The sequence below is a fragment of the Pantherophis guttatus genome, chromosome 7, assembly GCF_059756535.1.
Source record: "Pantherophis guttatus breed Tessera chromosome 7, ASM5975653v1, whole genome shotgun sequence".
Taxonomy (NCBI): Eukaryota; Metazoa; Chordata; class Lepidosauria; order Squamata; family Colubridae; genus Pantherophis; species Pantherophis guttatus.
Genome location: NC_142069.1, coordinates 5,190,393 through 5,208,780, shown reverse-complemented (window position 1 = coordinate 5,208,780; position 18,388 = coordinate 5,190,393). Strand labels below are relative to the sequence as shown.

At 47.7% G+C, this 18,388-nt stretch overlaps 1 protein-coding gene across 2 annotated transcripts in view; it reads left to right on the top strand.

Annotated features, from left to right (window-relative positions):
• Positions 1-15,784, top strand: part of MKLN1 (muskelin 1) — a 96,823-nt gene extending 81,039 nt beyond the window's left edge. For both annotated transcript variants that reach the window (XM_060685894.2, XM_087873570.1), the window contains 4 exons: positions 3,005-3,144; positions 5,157-5,259; positions 7,458-7,512; positions 9,808-15,784. In XM_060685894.2, the coding sequence (XP_060541877.1) occupies positions 3,005-3,144; positions 5,157-5,259; positions 7,458-7,512; positions 9,808-9,929 (420 nt within the window). In that variant the 3' untranslated portion in view covers positions 9,930-15,784. The remainder of the gene's footprint in view (positions 1-3,004; positions 3,145-5,156; positions 5,260-7,457; positions 7,513-9,807) is intronic.
• Positions 15,785-18,388: the final 2,604 nt, after the last annotated feature.

The window sequence follows — 18,388 nt, the reverse complement described above, 5'->3', positions numbered from 1 at the left end:
TTTCTACAACCTCTTCCGCAAAGAGGTTTTTTTTTTTTTTTTTAAATTTGATTTATATGCCGCCCTTCTCCGAAGACTCAGGGCGGCTTACAATGCGTTAAGCAATAGCCTTCATCCTTTTGTATATTTATACAAAGTCAGCTTATTGCCCCCACAAACTGGGTCCTCATTTCACCTACCTTAGAAAGGATGGAAGGCTGAGTCAACCTTGAGCCTTGGCGAGATTCGAACCCTGCAGTAATTGCAGGCAGCTGGTCTTAATAAGCTTAATAACAGGGTGCCTTAAACCCCTGTACTACCAAGGCTCTTTTTAAAAAAATGCTTTTTTAGTTAAAAAAATGCTTTCAAAAGGCTCTGACGATCCCAGCTGAGTTGCCTGATCGGCAGAGGCTTTTTTGCTTTTAAATCCCTCTGACGATCAGGCAACTCAGTTTGGATCGTCAGAGGCATTTAAAAGGGAAAAAAAGGATTTTTTTTTCTTTTAAAAGCCTTTGATGATCCCAGCTGAGCCGCGCGATTATCAGAGGCTTTTTTTTTTTTACTTTTAAAAGCATTTTTTCAGCCGAAGAGGTTGTAGAACAAATGCTTTTAAAAGTTAAAAAAAAAAAAAAAGCCTCTGATGATTGTGCGGCTCAGCTGGGCATTGGGGAGGGGGGGGGGACAGGGATTTTTGCTACCGGTTCTCCGAACCACCTGCCTCCATCGCTACCGGATCAGGTGATCCGTTCCGAACTGGGAGCATTTCACCCCTGGTTTTCCCTCAGTAAATCAAAACCCCCAAAACCATCCCCTCACTCCTCAGTCGATCCCATGCTCCAATCACCATCCGTTCCATCTCGAGACAGCACTCCGACCACTCCTTCTCCAGATGCAGGCTCGTCCTGACCTTGACCGACGGGAAGAATGCGGTTTTGTCTAAAGAAAAAAAAACCCTCAAATAAATCCTCCCTCCTACTTTCCCACACATGAGAAGGTGGCAGCTTGGAAGCTTCCGGCCTAATATGGCTTCCAAAGCTGACACTAAGACTTGGATGAAACACCCATGAGATGCACGCTAGGTCTCCTAATTGCCACGATAAGGTTACAGAAATAGGATTGGGTTGAGTGGACATCCTGGTCAACTCCAACCAGCAGTGAGTTTCCAATATTCCTACCACCTTCCGCGCATGTGCCCGGCCTTCCGCGCATGTGCCTGGCCTTGAAAACGTGGCTAAATAGGACAGCATTACGCCGGGGTGCCCGCAGTCTCTGCTACCGATTCGCCCGAACCGGTCCAAACCGGCTGAATACCATCTCTGACTCCAACCATGCCATGAAGATGTCTTCTCCTCCCTCTGGGTTGCTGGGATAGGCACCTTCCGGAAGGAGAGCCAAATCCAAGTCTTCCCTTTGAGGCCGCTTAATATCTGAAGCCTGGCTCTCCGAACTTGGTAACTTTAAGACTGGTGGACTTCAACTCCCAGAATTCCCCAGCCAATATGAGGAATTGAAGGGAGTTGAACTGGGAGTTGAAGCCCGCAAGTCTTAAAAGTTGCCAAGTTTGGAGAGCTCTGATCTAGAAGAAAAGAAGACCCAGAAGGCAAAAACGGTCAAACCTGAAATCTGCTGAGGCTCGCGTGAGGGGGGCCGTGAGCACCCACGACAACATGGCGATGCGCACACTGGCCAGCTGTTCACGCAGCCTGGTGGCCATTAGCCTGCAGTCCACAGGTTGGGGACCCCTGCTTTAACCCGTGTCGAACTCAAGGGCCGGTGGCCAGATCCGGCCAGTGGGGTGCTTAGATCTGGGAACACCCTGGAAACAGAAAAGGACCGGCCTGCAGTACCTCTTCCAGCAAAAATGGAGCTTCTGAGCTGCATTTTCGCTGGCAGAGGGTTGCAGGATGCCGTCGCAGCCAAAAATGGATCTCGGGAGCCTGTTTCTCTGGCAGAGCTCTCGGGCCACTACAGGTGCCCCCGACATGAGTGACATCAAGCTGGCCACGCCCAACCTGGCCATGCCCACCCTAGCCCCCCGAGGTCAAACACAACCCTGATGTGGCCCTCAATGAAATCGAGTTTGACATCCCTGCATTAGATCAAATGAACTTTTCTTGTAGTTACTTCAGTCCCCCAGCACAGAGATCAAGGTTTATACGTTGGGGTATATTCCCACCCTTTCGTCCGAGTAAGGAGAGGCAGACCTGCAGCTTTGTCTCTTCCTCTGCCTTTTCAGAGAGTGCAGAACCTCGGCACCATAAACAGCTGTGCGCGCAGCAGCGGCAGCAGCCCCAAGCTTTTGGTCATAAGTCCAGTCGTGCTTCTTGGAAAAACATATCCAAGTGTTCTGACCTAGGCTTCACAAAAGCACGCAACAGACTCCGTGTCCCGACAAAACCCCCTTTTATTAAGCGAATGTGAATTCCTCTCAATCACATCCAGCAAAGTCCCGGCAAACAGTCTTTCCAAGGTGAATTTACAACCACAGACCTTATCAGGCTTGGAGAGCTGCCAGGCCGATAGCTTCCAAACGCATCGCTGTACAAGAAAAGACTTGGCAAGGAGTCTCTGAGAGTCACAGATCTTCACACTAGTGAAATGAACTAATTGTCTCCTGCAAACTCCACTCCCCTTTTGCTCCTCTTTATTCCCTATGGGAGAGGCCATTCACCATCCACCAGTGCGTTTACTCCTGAGTCGGCCCTTGTTCCTTAACTTCCCTTCTCCTGGCAGCTCTGCGCATGTGCACATTGGGAACAGGCTCCAGCTGTTCTTCAGCCCCACTGATATCCGACTCGAAGGCAGCTGATAACTGTCAGACGGCCCTGGCCCCCTCTCTGCCTCCGACGCAGAGCCCTCATCAGAACCTTCCCCAGACTCCAGGACTGGCCCATGTTCCTCCCCAACCCACTCACTGTCCGAGTCTACTGCCAGCTCTGCTGGCCGCTGGCGGGCCACAACACCAAGGCTTCCCTAACCGCTGTTTTATTTATGACCAGATCTCTTCCCTGCTTCTCCCTTCAAGGTCCATTATTTATTTGGAGGCAATCCAGGCAAGCCCTGTTCTCCAAAGATGAGGCTGGATGACTTCTGGTCCTTGAAACTCTGCCGACCGTCCAAGGAATACTTGCTTCGGCATTGCAAGTACTTGATAAGGAAACACAGGTACAGACCTGCAAAGGGGTGAAGGGAGGGGGCTTTAACAATGGCATAGTGGAGGTGGGGTAATAAAGACTTAAAGGTGATCCATTAAAACAGTGTTTCTCAACCTTGGAAGCTTGAAGATGGGTGGACTTCAACTCCCAGAATCCCCCAGCCAGCAACGCTGGCTGGGGGATTCTGGGAGTTGAAGTCCACCCATCTTCAAGCTACCAAGGTTGAAAAACACTGCATTAAAAGCATCGGGCTGTTTGTTTTGTTTTATGTTTTATTAAAGTTATATACCGCCCTACTCCCGAAGGACTCAGGGCGGTGAACAGGCACAGAATAAAATACATAAATACAAAAGTTAGAAACAGTTTAAAACCAAATTAAATAATTGAGCCCAAGACAATTAAAAATCCCAATAATTTAAAACAAATTAAAATTTCAGTTTAAAAATTTAAAAGAAAGGGGAGAAAATTAGGCCAGGCCGGCTTGCTGGAATAGGAGGGTCTTAAGAGCACGGCGGAAAGTACGCAGATCCGGGATCCTCCGTATCTCCGGGGGGAACTCGTTCCAGATAGTGGGTGCCCCCACAGAGAAGGCCCTCCCCCTGGGGGCCGCCAGTCGACACTGCTTGGCTGTCGGCACCCGGAGGAGCCCCTCTCTGACAGCGTACCGGCCGGTGGGAGGCTGTTTGTGGTAGTAGGCGGTCCCGTAAATAACCAGGTCCTAAGCCATGGAGCGCTCTAAAGGTGGTAACCAAAACCTTGAAGCGCACCCGGAAGACCACCGGGAGCCAGTGCAGCTCGCGCAGGAGAGGTGTTACACGGGAGCGCCATGTTGCTCCCATAACCACCCGCGTGGCGGCACTCTGTGCCAGTTGGAGCCTCTGGGTGCTCCTCAAGGGGAGCCCCATGTAGAGAGCATTACAATAGTCCCGGCGGGAAGTGATGAAGGCATGAAGTGACAGTGCGTAAGGAGTCCCGATCCAGAAAGGGACGCAACTGGCGAATCAGGCGAGCCTGATGAAAAATCCTCCCGGTCACGGCCGTCAAATGCTCTTCTAAAGACAGCCGTGAATCCAGGAGGACGCCCAAGTTGCGAGCCCTCTCCGTGGGGGCCAGTGATTCCCCACTTGGGCTGGTTTTTTTTTTCCAATTTGATTTATTTCAACGGAGCTCCTGGCTGTTTTCAGTTAGCATCGAAAGAAGTCGTGTCGAAGTGGGACCAGGGGAGGAGTCAAGTGGGGAATTAGTCTGGCATCGTTAAGTAGGTGCAAGTGGACAAATTTCGACACCCCTTGAATGCCATTGAACCAGCGTGGCTGGCTGGGGAATTCTGGGAGCTGAAAGTCCCCAGGCCAAGATGGGACACACCCCTGATTTAGGAGATCAATCAAATGCAAGTCAGGTCTGGTCTTCATCCATTTAAAGATGAGGCTCTAGTCCACATGAAGTTCTGGTCTTGGACAGCCCAGGAGAAATGGTGTCAGGCATCTAGGTATTTTTCAGACTGTAAGACACACTTTTTTCTCTCCTAAAAGGGGTGAAAATGTCTGTGCATCTTATAGACCAAATATTGCCGAAGCCCCACCCACCCGCCAGCTGTTTTTTGGCCTCCGGATGCTCCGGTTTTGGGGCTTTTTTCAGCCCATTTTTGAGGCTTTTCTTGGCCCATTTTCAGGGCTTTCCTTGGCCTGTTTTCGAGGCTTTTTTCGGCCCCTTTTCGGGGCTTTTTTTGGCCCATTTTCGAGGGTTTATTTGACCCATTTTTCCCAAAAATCGGGCCAAAAAACGCCTTAAAATGGGCTGAAAAAAGGCCCGGAAAAAGGGAGGCCAAAAACTTTTTTGTTGTTTTCTTCTTCTAAATTTAGGAGCGTCTTATAATCAGGTGCGTCTTATAGTCTGAAAAATGCGGTATATTTTTATATTTGGATGATGGCCTTTTTAAAATAGTCTCATGAGTCTTATTAAGTTCTCCCAAGCTGCCTCCATCATCCCGGAGCTACCTCCTGACCTTGTGTGTCTCCACAGGTTTGAAGAGAAAGCCCAGACGGATCCTCTAAGTGCCCTAAAATATTTGCAGAACGACTTGTTTGTCACTGTGGACCACTCGGATCCTGAGGAAACCAAGGAGGTAAGCTGGTTCGCCCGTCCACATGGAAACAATGGTGCAAATCTGGTTGGAATTGTCCCTTCTAGAACACCTGGATGACAAAGGTGTAGATGGTCAGTCCTGGGCAGATGTGTATGTGTGCATGCGTGTGTTTGTGCATGCAAGTGCACATGTGTGCAGGGCAGATCAAGACAATTCAGACATTGGTTGGATATCGCTAGGATTCCTGTCATTTGGGGTAGGGGCTTATTACTTTTCATTCCTGTCCCAGATTCTTTTGTCAATCTTACCATCTTTACTCTTCCTTTTTACCTGTCGTCTTTCTTTCTTTCTTTCTTTCTTTCTTTCTTTCTTTCTTTCTTTCTTTCTTTCTTTCTTTCTTTCTTTCTCTTTCTTTCTTTCTTTCTTTCTTTCTTTCTTTCTTTCTTTCTTTCTTTTTTCTTTTCTCTCTCTCTCCCCCTTCCTCCCTCCCTCTTTCTTTCCTTCCTTCCCTCCTCTCTTCCTCCTTTTTTTTCTTTTCTTTCTCTTCCTCCCTCCCTCCCTCCCTCTCTCTCTCTCTCTCTCTCTCTCTCTCTCTATCTCACACACACACACACACCGTTTTTGTTAAATGCAACCATTCCAGGTTTTCGTAAGTTAGGAGGCATATCAATTTAACCCTGCCACCAGTGCAATAATAATGTTATTCTTCTAAGTCATCTGACAAGGGAGATAGGCGGCATATAAATTTAGTAAATAAATAAAATAAACACAGGAAGTCCTCAAGTTACAACCTTTCGTTCAGTGGCCGTTCAAAGTTACGACGCCATGGAAAAAGTTGACTTATGACCCGTTTTTCACAGTTGCAACCTTCGTAGCATCCCCACGATCAGGTGAACGAATTTCAGACGCTTGGCAACCGGTTCATATTTATGACGGTCGCTGTGTCCCCAGGTGTGTGTGTGTGTGGGTGGGTGTCACGTGATCCCCTTTTGCGACCTTCTGACAAGCAAAGTCAACGAGGAAGCTAGATTCACTTAACAGCCAGGTTACTAATTTGGCCGCTGTAGTGATTCACTTAACAGCTGTGGCGAGGAAGGTTGTAAAATGGGACAACACTCGCTTAACAACTATTCCGCTTAGCAGTAGAAATATCGGGCTCAATTACGGTGGTAAGTCAAAGACCGCCTGTAATTTCACCCCACCCCCCGCCCCAATTTACGCAGGTGCATGCATGCCTGTCAAAAACAACTTCACAACCTTATACAGTCTTAGTTTGACTCTTTGGGAAAATCCTGGTTTGAAGGTTGAATCCTGGCAAGTGGACCAATTTTTCCTTGTCAGTCTGAGAGGTTTCGCTGCTCATCCAAGCAGCTTCATCGGTCAGATGATGACGTGATTTAGGCAGAGAGCTGTCGGCACGGACCAACTCCTGCCACACCAAACTCAGAGGGGTTTTCCTCCCCAAAATTTCAAATCCTTTGTGGTGGCCCGTCGGCTGCCGGCCCCTCCAGCAGCCGAATCAGACGAGGAGGAGGAGGCATGGGAGTCAGGGTCAGCATCAAGGCAACCTGAGAGCTCCGAGGGGGAAGAGGGAATGGAGCTGGCAGAGAGAGAGAGGCGGAGTCTGGGCCGTCCGTCAGCCCTCAGATGGAGGGTTAACAGCCCCCAGGTCTGGAGGTGGCTGATGAGGAAGAGGAGGAACAGCTGAGTCCAGTGCCTGACGCACAGATGCACAGAAGGCAGAGGAGAGGAGAGCAGTGGAAATCTATGGGCCGGTCCTTGGGACGAAAGAGCCACTGCTGCTAGCGAAGTCCCACCCTAGCTCTGGGGATAAAAGGCAGGGGGCAGAGATGAATACATGGGGCATACAACTATGAATACATGGGGCATACAACTATTCATCTCCCTGCTAGATGGACTTGTTAGCCTCCGGTGAGAGAGAAACTTTTTTGCATGGGCAGCTGGCGCTCCTCATAAAGGAATCATTGATTTAAATACAGAGGGTTGTCATTCCCCACCAGTCAGTTTAGAACTGAAGAAGCTTCTTGGACAAGATGCAAAACATTTTCAAAGGGGGAAAAAAACCCCCCAAGAAAGTCCAGCTGCTTTTGGAAAAAAGCCCCTTTGAGACAACCATGACCTGGATGATTTGAGAATGTCCATAGACGTGTCAACCTCTTACTTGTTAAAAATTATCCTTTCTTGTGTTGTTTTGTTGTTTTTTCCCCCATGTCTAGTTCCAGCTGCTCGCTTCGGCACTTTTCAAGTCAGGCTCTGATCTGAGCACGCTGGGTGAGTAGACTTCAGACTTGTCTGCATTGCAGCGGCCTCCGAATCTAGCTTTGGGTTAAGTGCCAGTAAAAGTACACGGGGCTCAGCCGCAGTGTGAAGGTATGATCCATAACAGCCGTCGGAAGGCTAAGTCAAAACAAATTAACAGACCATCCATCATCCTGAGAGCCAGCAGCCCTTGGCCAGCTGGGGTTTGGTGAAGTGGGGCGGGGGACGAGCTTGATCTTCACTTCCGAAGATGAAGTGCACTGTCACAATGGAGGCAGAGTTCAGTCTGTTCTAGGCAATCTCACTCCTTGTTCTGACCTAGGCTTCCCCAGCAGCACGAAGTCGAGTCCTCGTCCCGATAAACCCCTTTTATTTAATTTACAGTGAATTCCTCTCCAGCAAAGTCTTTCCTCTCCCACAGTCTTTCAGGATAGTTCACAATTACCGACCATTATCAGGCTTGGAGAGTTGCCAGGTCGATATCTTTCAGACGCCACAATACTTGGCAAGAATGCAGGAATGAACTAATTGTCTCTTGCAAACTCCACTCCCCTTTCACTCCTCTTTTATTCCCTCTGGGAGGGGCCATTCACCGTCCACCTATGGCTTTACTCCTGAGTTGCCCCTTGTTCTTTAGCTGTTCCCTTCGTCTGGCAACTCTGTGCATGTGCACACTGGGAACAGGCTCCAGCTGTTCTTCTGCCTCACTGATGTCTGACTCCAAAGGCAGCTGATAACTGGCATACGGCCCTGGCCCTCTTTCTGCCTCCAACGCAGAGCCCTTATCAGAGCCTTCCCCAGACTCCAAGACTGGCCCATGTTCCTCCCCAACCTCCTCACTGTCCGAATCTGCTGCCAGATCTGCTGGCGGGCCACCTCACTCCTTGGGCAGCCAGTCAAGAATAACACCATTTCCCCTTCCCAGAACTTAAAAATCCTAGTTCAAGTTTATAGATCCGTGATGGCGAACCTATGGCCAGCTGATTTTTGGGCCTTCTGGGCCCACCAGAAGTAGGGAAACAGGCTGTTTCCTGCCTCTGGAGGGCCTGGGGGGTGGGGAAGGCCCGTTTTTCTTTCTTACCTGGCTCTAGATCCTTTCTATGCATCTGGGAAGGGTGAAAACAGCCTTTCCCACTCCCTTGGAGGCCCTATGGAGGCTGAAAGGGCCGATTTCCTGACTCGGGGTGGGACAGGAAGTGACTTTTTTCCCTCTCCCCAGCCTCCAGAGACTCCTAGAGAGGCTCCTAGAGACTCCTAGAGAGGTTCTGGAAGCTGGGGACAGCAAAAAAGGTCACTTCCTGTCCCACCAAGAGTTGGGAAATGGGCCCTTTCAGCCTCCGTAGGGCCTCCAAGGGAGTGGGAAAGGCTGTTTTCGCCCTTCCCAGATGCATAGAAAGGATCTAGAGCCAGGTAAGAAAGAAAAACGGGCCTACCAGGCCATCATGTGCCAGGAGCGGGGGTGGGTGGGGTTGCATGCGCGTGGGCACGTGCACGCATGACCCTCCCCCGCCCACTCCTCTCCTGGCACGCGATGGCAAAAAGGTTAGCCATCACTGTTATAGATCATCATATTTTTCCGCCTCCTCCGTAGCACTTCTGCAACTGAACACAGCAGAACATTGTAACCAGAGTTGGAAGGGATCTTGGAGGTTTTCTAGTCCAATCCCCAGCTCAAGGAGGAAAATCCTATACCAGGGATGTCAAACGCAAGGTCTACGGGCTGGATCTGGCACACGGGGTGCTTAGAAACAGCGAAAGACTGGCACGCGGTGTCTATGCCAGTGAAAACGGAGCTCGGCTCAGGCTGCGCACGGCCCTCACAAGACTCACAAGCTCCGTTTTCACTGGCAGAGGACCGCATGAGGCCATCACAGCCAAACCCCGGCATTTTTGGCCGGTTCCAGGCGGTGGCGATCAGCGCCAGCGAATGGGCTGTGGCGAATGGGCCACATCGTCATCGAACAGCCTAGGCGGCTCAGTGGCTAAGATGCTGAGCTTGTCGATCAGAAAGGTCAGCAGTTTGGCGGTTCGAATCCCTAATATAGGCCTCCTGTGTGAGCCAGGGGGTTGGAATAGATGACCTCCAAGGTCCCTTCCAACTCTGTTACTGTTAGCTTGTTAGTGTTAGTTGTTAGTTGTTACTGGATGGATGCTGGAGGCAAAGGCAGATTTTTTTTTTTCTTGTTATCCTCCCCCCCCCCAGAAAGGTAGGTGCGTCTTATACTCCGAAAAATACGGTATATTTTCTGATGCCCCACAAATCCTCTTCATTGCCCCCCCTGTCCTTCCCTTCTCTCCCATCTCCAGGCTTTTCGGACGTCGATCACGTCTACGCCCAACGAACTCAGCTCTTCGACACGCTGGTGAATTTCTTTCCGGACAACATGACCCCTCCCAAGGGCAATCTGGTGGAACTCATCACCCTGTGACCCGAGCCAAGTTGTTGCTGGGCCCGCGGAAGGAAGAGGATTTTTCAGTATTTTTAATTTTGCGTGGGTGTGGGTGTGTGTTTGTGTGCGTGCGTGAGTGCGCTCGCGCAGTGAGCGAGTGGGGAACTTCAGAAATAGATGCGAGTTGTATGGGGAGGGGCTTTATGCAAACGGATAAATAAAAAGGAATCGATACGTTTCTGATGGGCTTCGGGATGGATGGGTGGATGGATGGATGTCCGTTCATTTGCTCTGTTCGTTTATTTGTTCATTCATTCTCATTCGCGTTGACGCTTTTGGAAGATGGATGAATATTGACATCCGGGAAGTGGGGGTGGTGGAAATTGGTGAAGGGGTTCTCTGAGTTGACAGACCCTTATTTTGGGTACCAAACTCAGGGTTTTGAGGATAGGGGGTGCTTTAAATATGATTGGTTCACAGCAGTTTTGTTCTCCAGACTGATTTTGCTGATTCGAGCTGATGCAGGCCTCCTTAGAGTGGGGGTGGGTGGGATGGGAGGTGTAGATTTGACCCTCTCTTTTTTTTGATGGAAAAAGAAGAGTGATGCATGTTCTTTGGGGATCTTTCGCCATCTAGTGGCCATGGGGTGAAAAACAGAAGGCTCTTAGGCTGATATTAAGACACAGGTTAATGTTGACATCTGCCTAAATCAGGGATGTCCAACCTTGGATACTTCAAAACCTGTGGACTTCAATTCCCAGAATTCCCCAGCCAGCATGGCTGGCTGGGGAATTCTGGGAGTTGAAGTCCACAAGTCTCAAAAGTGGCCACAGTTGGACACCCCTTGGCTAAATGGTGCCATCCTACCTTGTAAATGCATGTGGAGGAGATGCAGTCTTGAGCTGCTTGCTTTACCCAAAATTTCCCATGTTAGAAAACGAAGCCTACACATACACCCCCCCCCCCCATTTACACCTAGAAAGAGTTTAGCAGCACCCAGATTTTTTAAAATTCAGATTTACAATGCACGGAGTTCTATTCTAGCTCGGGGGCTGTGCGTGAGCAGCTGCACAAGTGTGTGTTCTCATCTCACTTCCCGGATGACTTATTTTGCTGGGAAAGCTGTCACAGTTAAGACTGGCACGGTAGCACCGGGTTGGACACAGAGAAGGCCAGAAGCTTCACTCGGACACTCTAGTAGACTACAGTAACCTTGAGTTGCGCCACTGTGACTTTGGATGGGAGGGATTGCAGTGTGATGGGAGTTAGTGATGTTCTTCTAACATCCATGGTGATGAATGTCCCGATTGCAATGGGATTGTAAGCCCTCTTCCCTCCATCTGATGGCCGTTCCTTGTTTCTTCTCCCTTCCGCGCTTGAGTTTCTATGTTCTTAGTTGTTGAGGCCAAGATGTACATGGGAGAGATGCCACCCCCACCACTTGCAAAACTAATGGGATGACTACCCAACAGATGTTACTCGCATTGACCTGTTCTGCTTCAAGAGGTTGAAAGAGATGCCTCATCTTGAAGCAGAAGTCCCAGCACTGATGGTCTCGCTTCTTCTGGCCACCAAAGGGTATTGTGGTGAACTTCATCCTCACAAGCCTTGAAGCGGCAAATGAAATGTCCGTTTTCTTTGCCATCCCAAAGATCTTGTTCCCGAGCACTCTAAGCAGAATATTGAAGATTCAACAGGTCCACAAGGAAATTTTATCCAATCTTCCTTAAGTCTTTCACTGAAGTTGCTCTCTTTAATAAAGACACCCCGGTGTGTCCCCCCCCAAAGACTCCCATTTCTTTCCCGTTTGGAACTGTTCCCATCATAGTTATGCTTCGTAAAGTAAGGAAATGAATCAGGATATGGAGATACGTCGGCTTTAGCTTCATAAATTTAGTGGAAGTTACATGACAGAGGGAAAGAGTGAGGACTTTCTGGTGTTTGTGTGTGTGTGTGTGTGAGAGAGAGAGACAACCTGCAAGGTTATACGAGAAGACCTGCTCCTTTTCTGTTGGTGTTTTCCACACACACGCAAACTGGGACAGGGCTTTGATCATGGCTTTGGCCCTTCCGTCTTGCAGGTCTTCACACAAGACGCGCGCCCCCTTGGAAAAAGTATTAAAAGTTCTTCTGTTGCCACGGTAATAAGAAATGTCTTTAGCATTTAAAAAACTTCGAGAAGAAATATATATTTTAGCCTAGCCAGGGTTCATGGATAACAATGAGCTTTTCCCTTCTTCAGCACTGTAGGGTTGAACCAAACAAAAGCTTTTTGTCATTTTGTTGGGCGGTTTTGTGAGTTTGAGTTTTGGATGGAAGCTGGAGAGCAAACTGCATTTGGGATTGCTCTTGGTTGTTTCAAGAAAAGGAAGGCATCTGACATAAAATGGTTGAGCAATCAGGAACTAGGAGATGTTTCTGAAGGACATCTACTGGCATATCTTCCCATTGGCTGTACTGGCGGGACACGTCTTTCCACCATCATCCGGGGGGACTTAAATTGTCCACCTCTTGCTTTAAAAGGGTTGAGCGATTTAACCCTTCCAAAATGATTTCTTAGGCCTTCTAAGAAATCAGAAGAACCCAAGGAACAAAAAGAAGAAAATCCCAGCCAGATTTGCTCTGGAGAACGTAAGATTTGGTGGGTCGGCAGAAATCGGTCTCGACTGACGCCGATATCACCGTAAGACAAGATTTTGGTGGTTGGGGCAGTCTCCAAGAAACTTCAAGCTTGAGTGCTGTGCCTTTTTTTCCCCCTAGTCCAGCTCAGTTAGAGGATTTTGATTAACCTCGTTTTGTCATTTTGCTCAAACCAGTTTTTGTGGTTTACATAAGCCAATGTCGGACGCCACGGTTCGACGTCGCTTTGCTTTTAAAACTGTAAATTCCGACTCCCTCGTTCAGAAGAAACACGTCGGAGTCAACCCAGTGCAAAATTTGCATTGCAGCGGACTCTTGAATTCGTGTGATCAATCCATGGCTTATGACGCCGTATGATTGTGGCTAGGACCAGTAGGCTTCAAAGGATCTATATTAATATAGTAGCCAAGTGCCATCTTTTGAAAATTACAGTTCTTCTTTTTTTCTTCCTTTTTGAGGCACCTAGAATTTTTTTTTAAAGGTGTTTCTCCACCCTTATTTTAAATGAACTTTTAATTGTCGGGTATATGGCACAGGTGCCAGTTTCACACCTGGATTTCAAGTAAGAGTTTTACCATCCTTTTCTTACGAACCAGAAAAAATTTCACCCAGATTTTCAGCGTATGGATAAGAAGACTGCGGTAGTCAGCGTGACATTCTTCCCTCTCAACCTTATGATGCAATTATAAGGGGGGCTGTTTAGAATGCATTGCATGGAGCCCTCGTTTACTTCCAGGAATTTGCATGCCTTACCTGAGTCTTCCCCTGGAGCGTGTTCTTGTGGCGTAAGGGGCATGCTAATTGGATGAACGATTTAATTGAGAATTTCTTCCAACCGTTCGAGCATAACCTGCCCTTAACCATTCCTTACTTCCATCCCTGCCGTTCAGATGCAGAAGGCATCACTCAGGCTGCCATACCATGGACCCACCCAACAGACGAAGGCTTGACTTCCCTTTTCCTTCGACTTTCAAATGTGTCTACAAGCTCCCAACATCCCAGCTGCAAGTAAATTTGTGATGAAAAACTTTTTTGAGTAGACCACAATGGCAGATAGCGCTTTCTACTTTTATGAGTTGGTATTTAAGACAGGTAGTAAGGCATCAAGAGAGACTTCATAATCGGACTTTCCTATCACCCATTCAGTGGGCAAAGGTGGAATCGGTTGATATTCCTTTTAATAATTTGGTCCACCCTACCTAACGATTTGGTCATTCAAACAGTGCTGGACATTTCTGGTCGTTTAGATGTTCTCTAGATACGTTAACAGGATGGTCAGAAATATCAAGAGATGTGGGAGGTTGTGGACTTCAGGAGGTTGAAAGAATAGACTTTGGATCTTTTCCCAAAGAGGATCCTTTTTGCTCAATTTTTGGGGCATTGCCCCTTTTTATCCTCTTGTCACACCCACCACCCACTTCAGGGGGATCCCCCAAATTTCAAAAGAGGAGCATATCTCGGGAAGGACAGATTGGAAAAATCCAGTGTGAGAAAGAGCAGGAGGTGGGAAGGTATCCTCCAGTGAGGATCTTTTTCAACTTTCGGGGTTCTAATTCTAAATTCTTGAATATAATTCTGTAGACAAAGAGAAAGCAGATAATAAAAAAGTTCTCCCTTTAGAAATCCTGTACGGCCACCAGCAAAAAACACTCTGAAGAGGACATATGAAACCTGACCCGAAGGTCATAGTCAACTATTGAAATTGCGGTATACGACAGCGAGAAAACCAGATTTATTTCCCACCTCCCATCGTGCAATTTTGACTGTAAAACCTAACAGTTCAGTTTGACAAAGAGGTTGTAGGTTCTTGTCAGCCCCGTTTGATCCCTTCCCATTTGGTACATCTGGATTTTTTTCTTCTCCCTTTCTCTAATCTTAACGCCATTCAGAGATTGGCTGGGGATTTTGATAAGCCTTGAAAGACTGACGGGTGTCATGCAGAAGACCGAACTGCTCCCTCTTTAAAAAGATACGGGTTTGTAAAGTTGTAGCTCCTTTACGGCGTAGTCCTGAGGTCACACAGAATAGATTGGTATTGACTTGGCTCCGTTGGCTCAACAAAGAAATGGCCTTCAAGATAGAATGAAATCTTACGGCCCGTTGGGTTTGATTAGAGAAACTCAAGAATAATCGGAATAGGTATTGGGGATGAGCGAGGAAATCCACCCTCTGATTTCTCAAATGTTCTCCCAGAATTGAAAACGCGTGGATTCTCTGGTAAATAGACGTGAGAAAGCAATATAAATCTGTCCGAAGCTGCTGAAGTGGATGTTGCTTTGGGAAAAATGGCAAGGGTTGGAATTCAGTAGATTGACTTGGTCAACTTGATGGCCAACTTGATGGAAGAGTGAGGTGTCCCCTTCAAAGAAGTGTGTGTGCGTGTGTGCGTGTGTGTGTGCGTGTGAGAGAGAGAGAAATTTGACCGGTGCTCTTAGAAGCGGGTTTTGATTGGTTTATGTTTGACATAAGCCTAGATTCTTGGTCCTGCAGCACATTTTTTCCTGGCCAGGTGCTTTTTGATGCGAGTGTCTCAGGTTGGAAAAGCAATTTGAAGGATCAGGCGTGGGAAGTTAACCATTATATTTTTTTAAAAAAAGAGAAAGCAGAAAAGAAAATTTAAGATTAGAGGCAGGGCGAGCCAAAGGCATTTTAATACCAAAGGAATTGAGGCCATTTGGTCCCGTCTAGGATTAGCTAAAACGCAGTTCAGCTAGATAGTGTAAATCAGAGGTCTCCATACTTGATCATTTTAAGACTTCCGGACTTCAACTCCCAGAATTCCCCAGCCAGGAATTCTGGGAGTTGTAGTTCACAAGTCTTAAAAGTGGCCAGGTTTTGAAGGCCCCCTGGTGTAAATCCTACCGAAATGTGCATGGCCATTTGTCACAAGCGTGCTTGTGGGATAACCACTAGGCCCAACCATGAGTTTTCATCTCCACTTTCGTCAACAAAAGCGCCTTCCAGTCCTTTTGATTTGCCACCCACCCGGCGCACACCAAGCGATTTTTTTTCCTTGCCGCGCTCACTGCTTTATGGGCATCTTTGGATGTCCTTTCCCGTTGCTTTCCGCTTCCTGGCCCCGCATCGTTCGGTCGTACAATTGTTCCGCCAGGTTTGAAGATGTATGTTAAGAATGACTCTGGGGACAGACGAATAATTCCCAAATGTAGAATTTTTTGCTGTATGTAATGTATATACGGAGAGAGAATGTATTTTGTTCATTTTTTTTCTTAATAAAAAGAAATTATGCCAAACTTGGGATTTTTGCAACTGGTGTTTCTTGAAGTTCTCCAAGTGGCCTCAACAGGCTCTCTTAAAAAAGATGCAAACGGCCAGCTTTTGTCTGCAAGAAATATCAATCCTTCCATTCCCCTCCATCCAGTCAGAGCTGAAGAAGCTTCTTGGATGAGAAGCGAAACGTCTTCAAAAAGAAGAAAAAATAAGGAAGTCCAGTTGCCTCCTGAAAAAAGCATCTTTGGGACAACCATGACCTGGAGGACTGAGAATCTCTGCAGGCGTTTCTTGAAACCATCTGCACTTGCTCTTACGTCATTACATGCCGATGCAAGTAGTTCTCAACTTACAACCATTCATTTAGTGACCGTTCAAACAGCACTGAAAAAAGTGACTTGGGACCGACCGTTTTTTACATTACAACCATTGCAGCCAGTGGTGGGATTCAGCCGGTTCGGGTGAAACAGTAGTTAAATTGCTGACTGGCTCCGCCCCTTCCAAGAGTCCCTATGTGCCCCATTTTGGCTCCCAGGTAAGTGCAGGGAGGCTTCCTACACCCAAAAAAGGGCGCACGGGGTGGGTGCATGCAGTGTGCCCCCTCGGGCCGTTTTTGCTCCTAGGAGGCTTCAGGGAGGCGGCCTAGGCCCAAAACGGGGCATGGAGGGGGCACACACACACACACGGCCAGTTTTTGCTCCCAGGCAGCTTCAGGGAGGCCTAGGCCCAAAACGGGGCATGGGGGGGCACACACATCCCCGCGGCCGATTTTTGCTCCCAGGAGGCTTCAGGGAGGCCTAGTAGGCCCAAAATGGGGCATGGGGGGGCACACACAACCCCGCGGCGTTTTTGCTCCCAGGAGGCTTCAGGGAGGCCTCCTAGGCCCAAAACGGGGCATGGGGGGGCACACACACCCCCGCGGCCAGTTTTTGCTTCCCGGAGGCTTCAGGGAGGCCTACTAGGCCCAAAACGGGGCACGAGGGGCACACACATCCCTGCAGCCAGTTTTTGTTCTCAGGAGGCTTCAGGGAGGCCTAGTAGGCCCAAAATGGGGCATGGGGGGGCGCACACCCCCCTGTGGCCAGTTTTTGCTCCCAGGAGGCTTCAGGGAGGCCTAGTAGGCCCAAAATGGGGCATGGGGGGGCGCACCCCCCCCCCCGTGGCCAGTTTTTGCTCCCAGGGGGGTGTAGGAGGCAGAGTGCTGCCTGTCAGACCCCCTGGCCATGCCCACCATTAGGGCAGAGAACCGGTTGTTAAAACTATTTGAATCCCACCACTGGTTGCAGCATCCCCAGGTGATCAAAATTAAAATATTAAAATCCATCTACGCTCAAGGCAGGCCTGGGAAGCTTTTTGAATTTTCAGAAGCCACCAGCATTTTGTCAAATTTCATGAGATGACCTAAAAGCTTTAGTCCTCTCCATGAGGACAAGGTATTTCTCTTTTATCATTTTTTTCATCTTTTTCTTTTTTTAAAGCCTCCATCTTCATAAGTTCTCCTTTTAAAACTCCGAAACAGCTCTAGAACATTTCCCATCATCAATGTTAATGCTAAAATTACATCTGGACCGAGATTGGGGATGCTAAGTCCGGCCACAGGCTGAATTTAAATTTCGGAGCAAAGGAAGCACAAGGCTCAGTATTAAAACTACAATAGTGGCCAAAATTGTGGAAACCTTTTGGGAAAAGTGTATTTTTGAGGTTTGATGGCTAATACAACCACTTTTTTTTTTTTTTTGGAGTTTCAAGATAATCCTATTCCACTGCTGGAATAGCCTGGCAATAGCCCAGACCTTAACCCAATTGAAAATCTATGGAGCCAACTAAAAAAACTGGTTAAGTCAGAAGTGACCCAGCAATAAAACCCAGTTAATAGAAGCCATCATTCCATCTTGGTTTCACATTATAACAGCTGCAGAACTAAAAGACTTGGTTCACTCCATGGGAAGACATTGTAAGGCCGTCATTCATGCTAAAGGTGACCCAACTAAGTGTTAACTGACGTGGGGATAATTTTTGCATGTCTCATTTTTTCTGTGTGTTTCACTTTTCTTCTTCATACTGTAACTGCTACTCCAATAGCAAATCCTTCATAAAAGTTATTGCATTACATTCTTGATTCAATGATCTTTCCATTGATATATAATTTTACGGTACTATCCCCCCCCCCCAAAAAAAGTGGTGTTATTAGCTAGTTTTAGAAAATACAACTTTTCCCAAAAGGGTTTCCACAATTTTGGCCACTGCTGTAGATCTGCGTCCCGCAAGTCAGCCAATCTTATCGGCAAGAGAAGAAGTCAACACTCCACAAAAGAAAATTTCTTTTTTATTTGACAGTAATAAGCAATGTCATCAAAATATACTTTGTAGGAAAATGTAACCATACTTTTTACAACCCAATCATCTTTTTTTTTTAGAATTCCAGTGTATACCCGACTCCTGTTTCGACACAAAATGTGCCGGGGGAAAAAAAAACTATACAGCATTGGGTGCAATGCCCCTATTTATTTATTTTTATTACAATAAAAAAGGGGCTAAAATTTATGCCACAGTCCATTCAGATTACAAAAATAGAGGCCCAATAAGCTGCAACATACACACAACGCAGACAGATGCAGTCCTTCTGG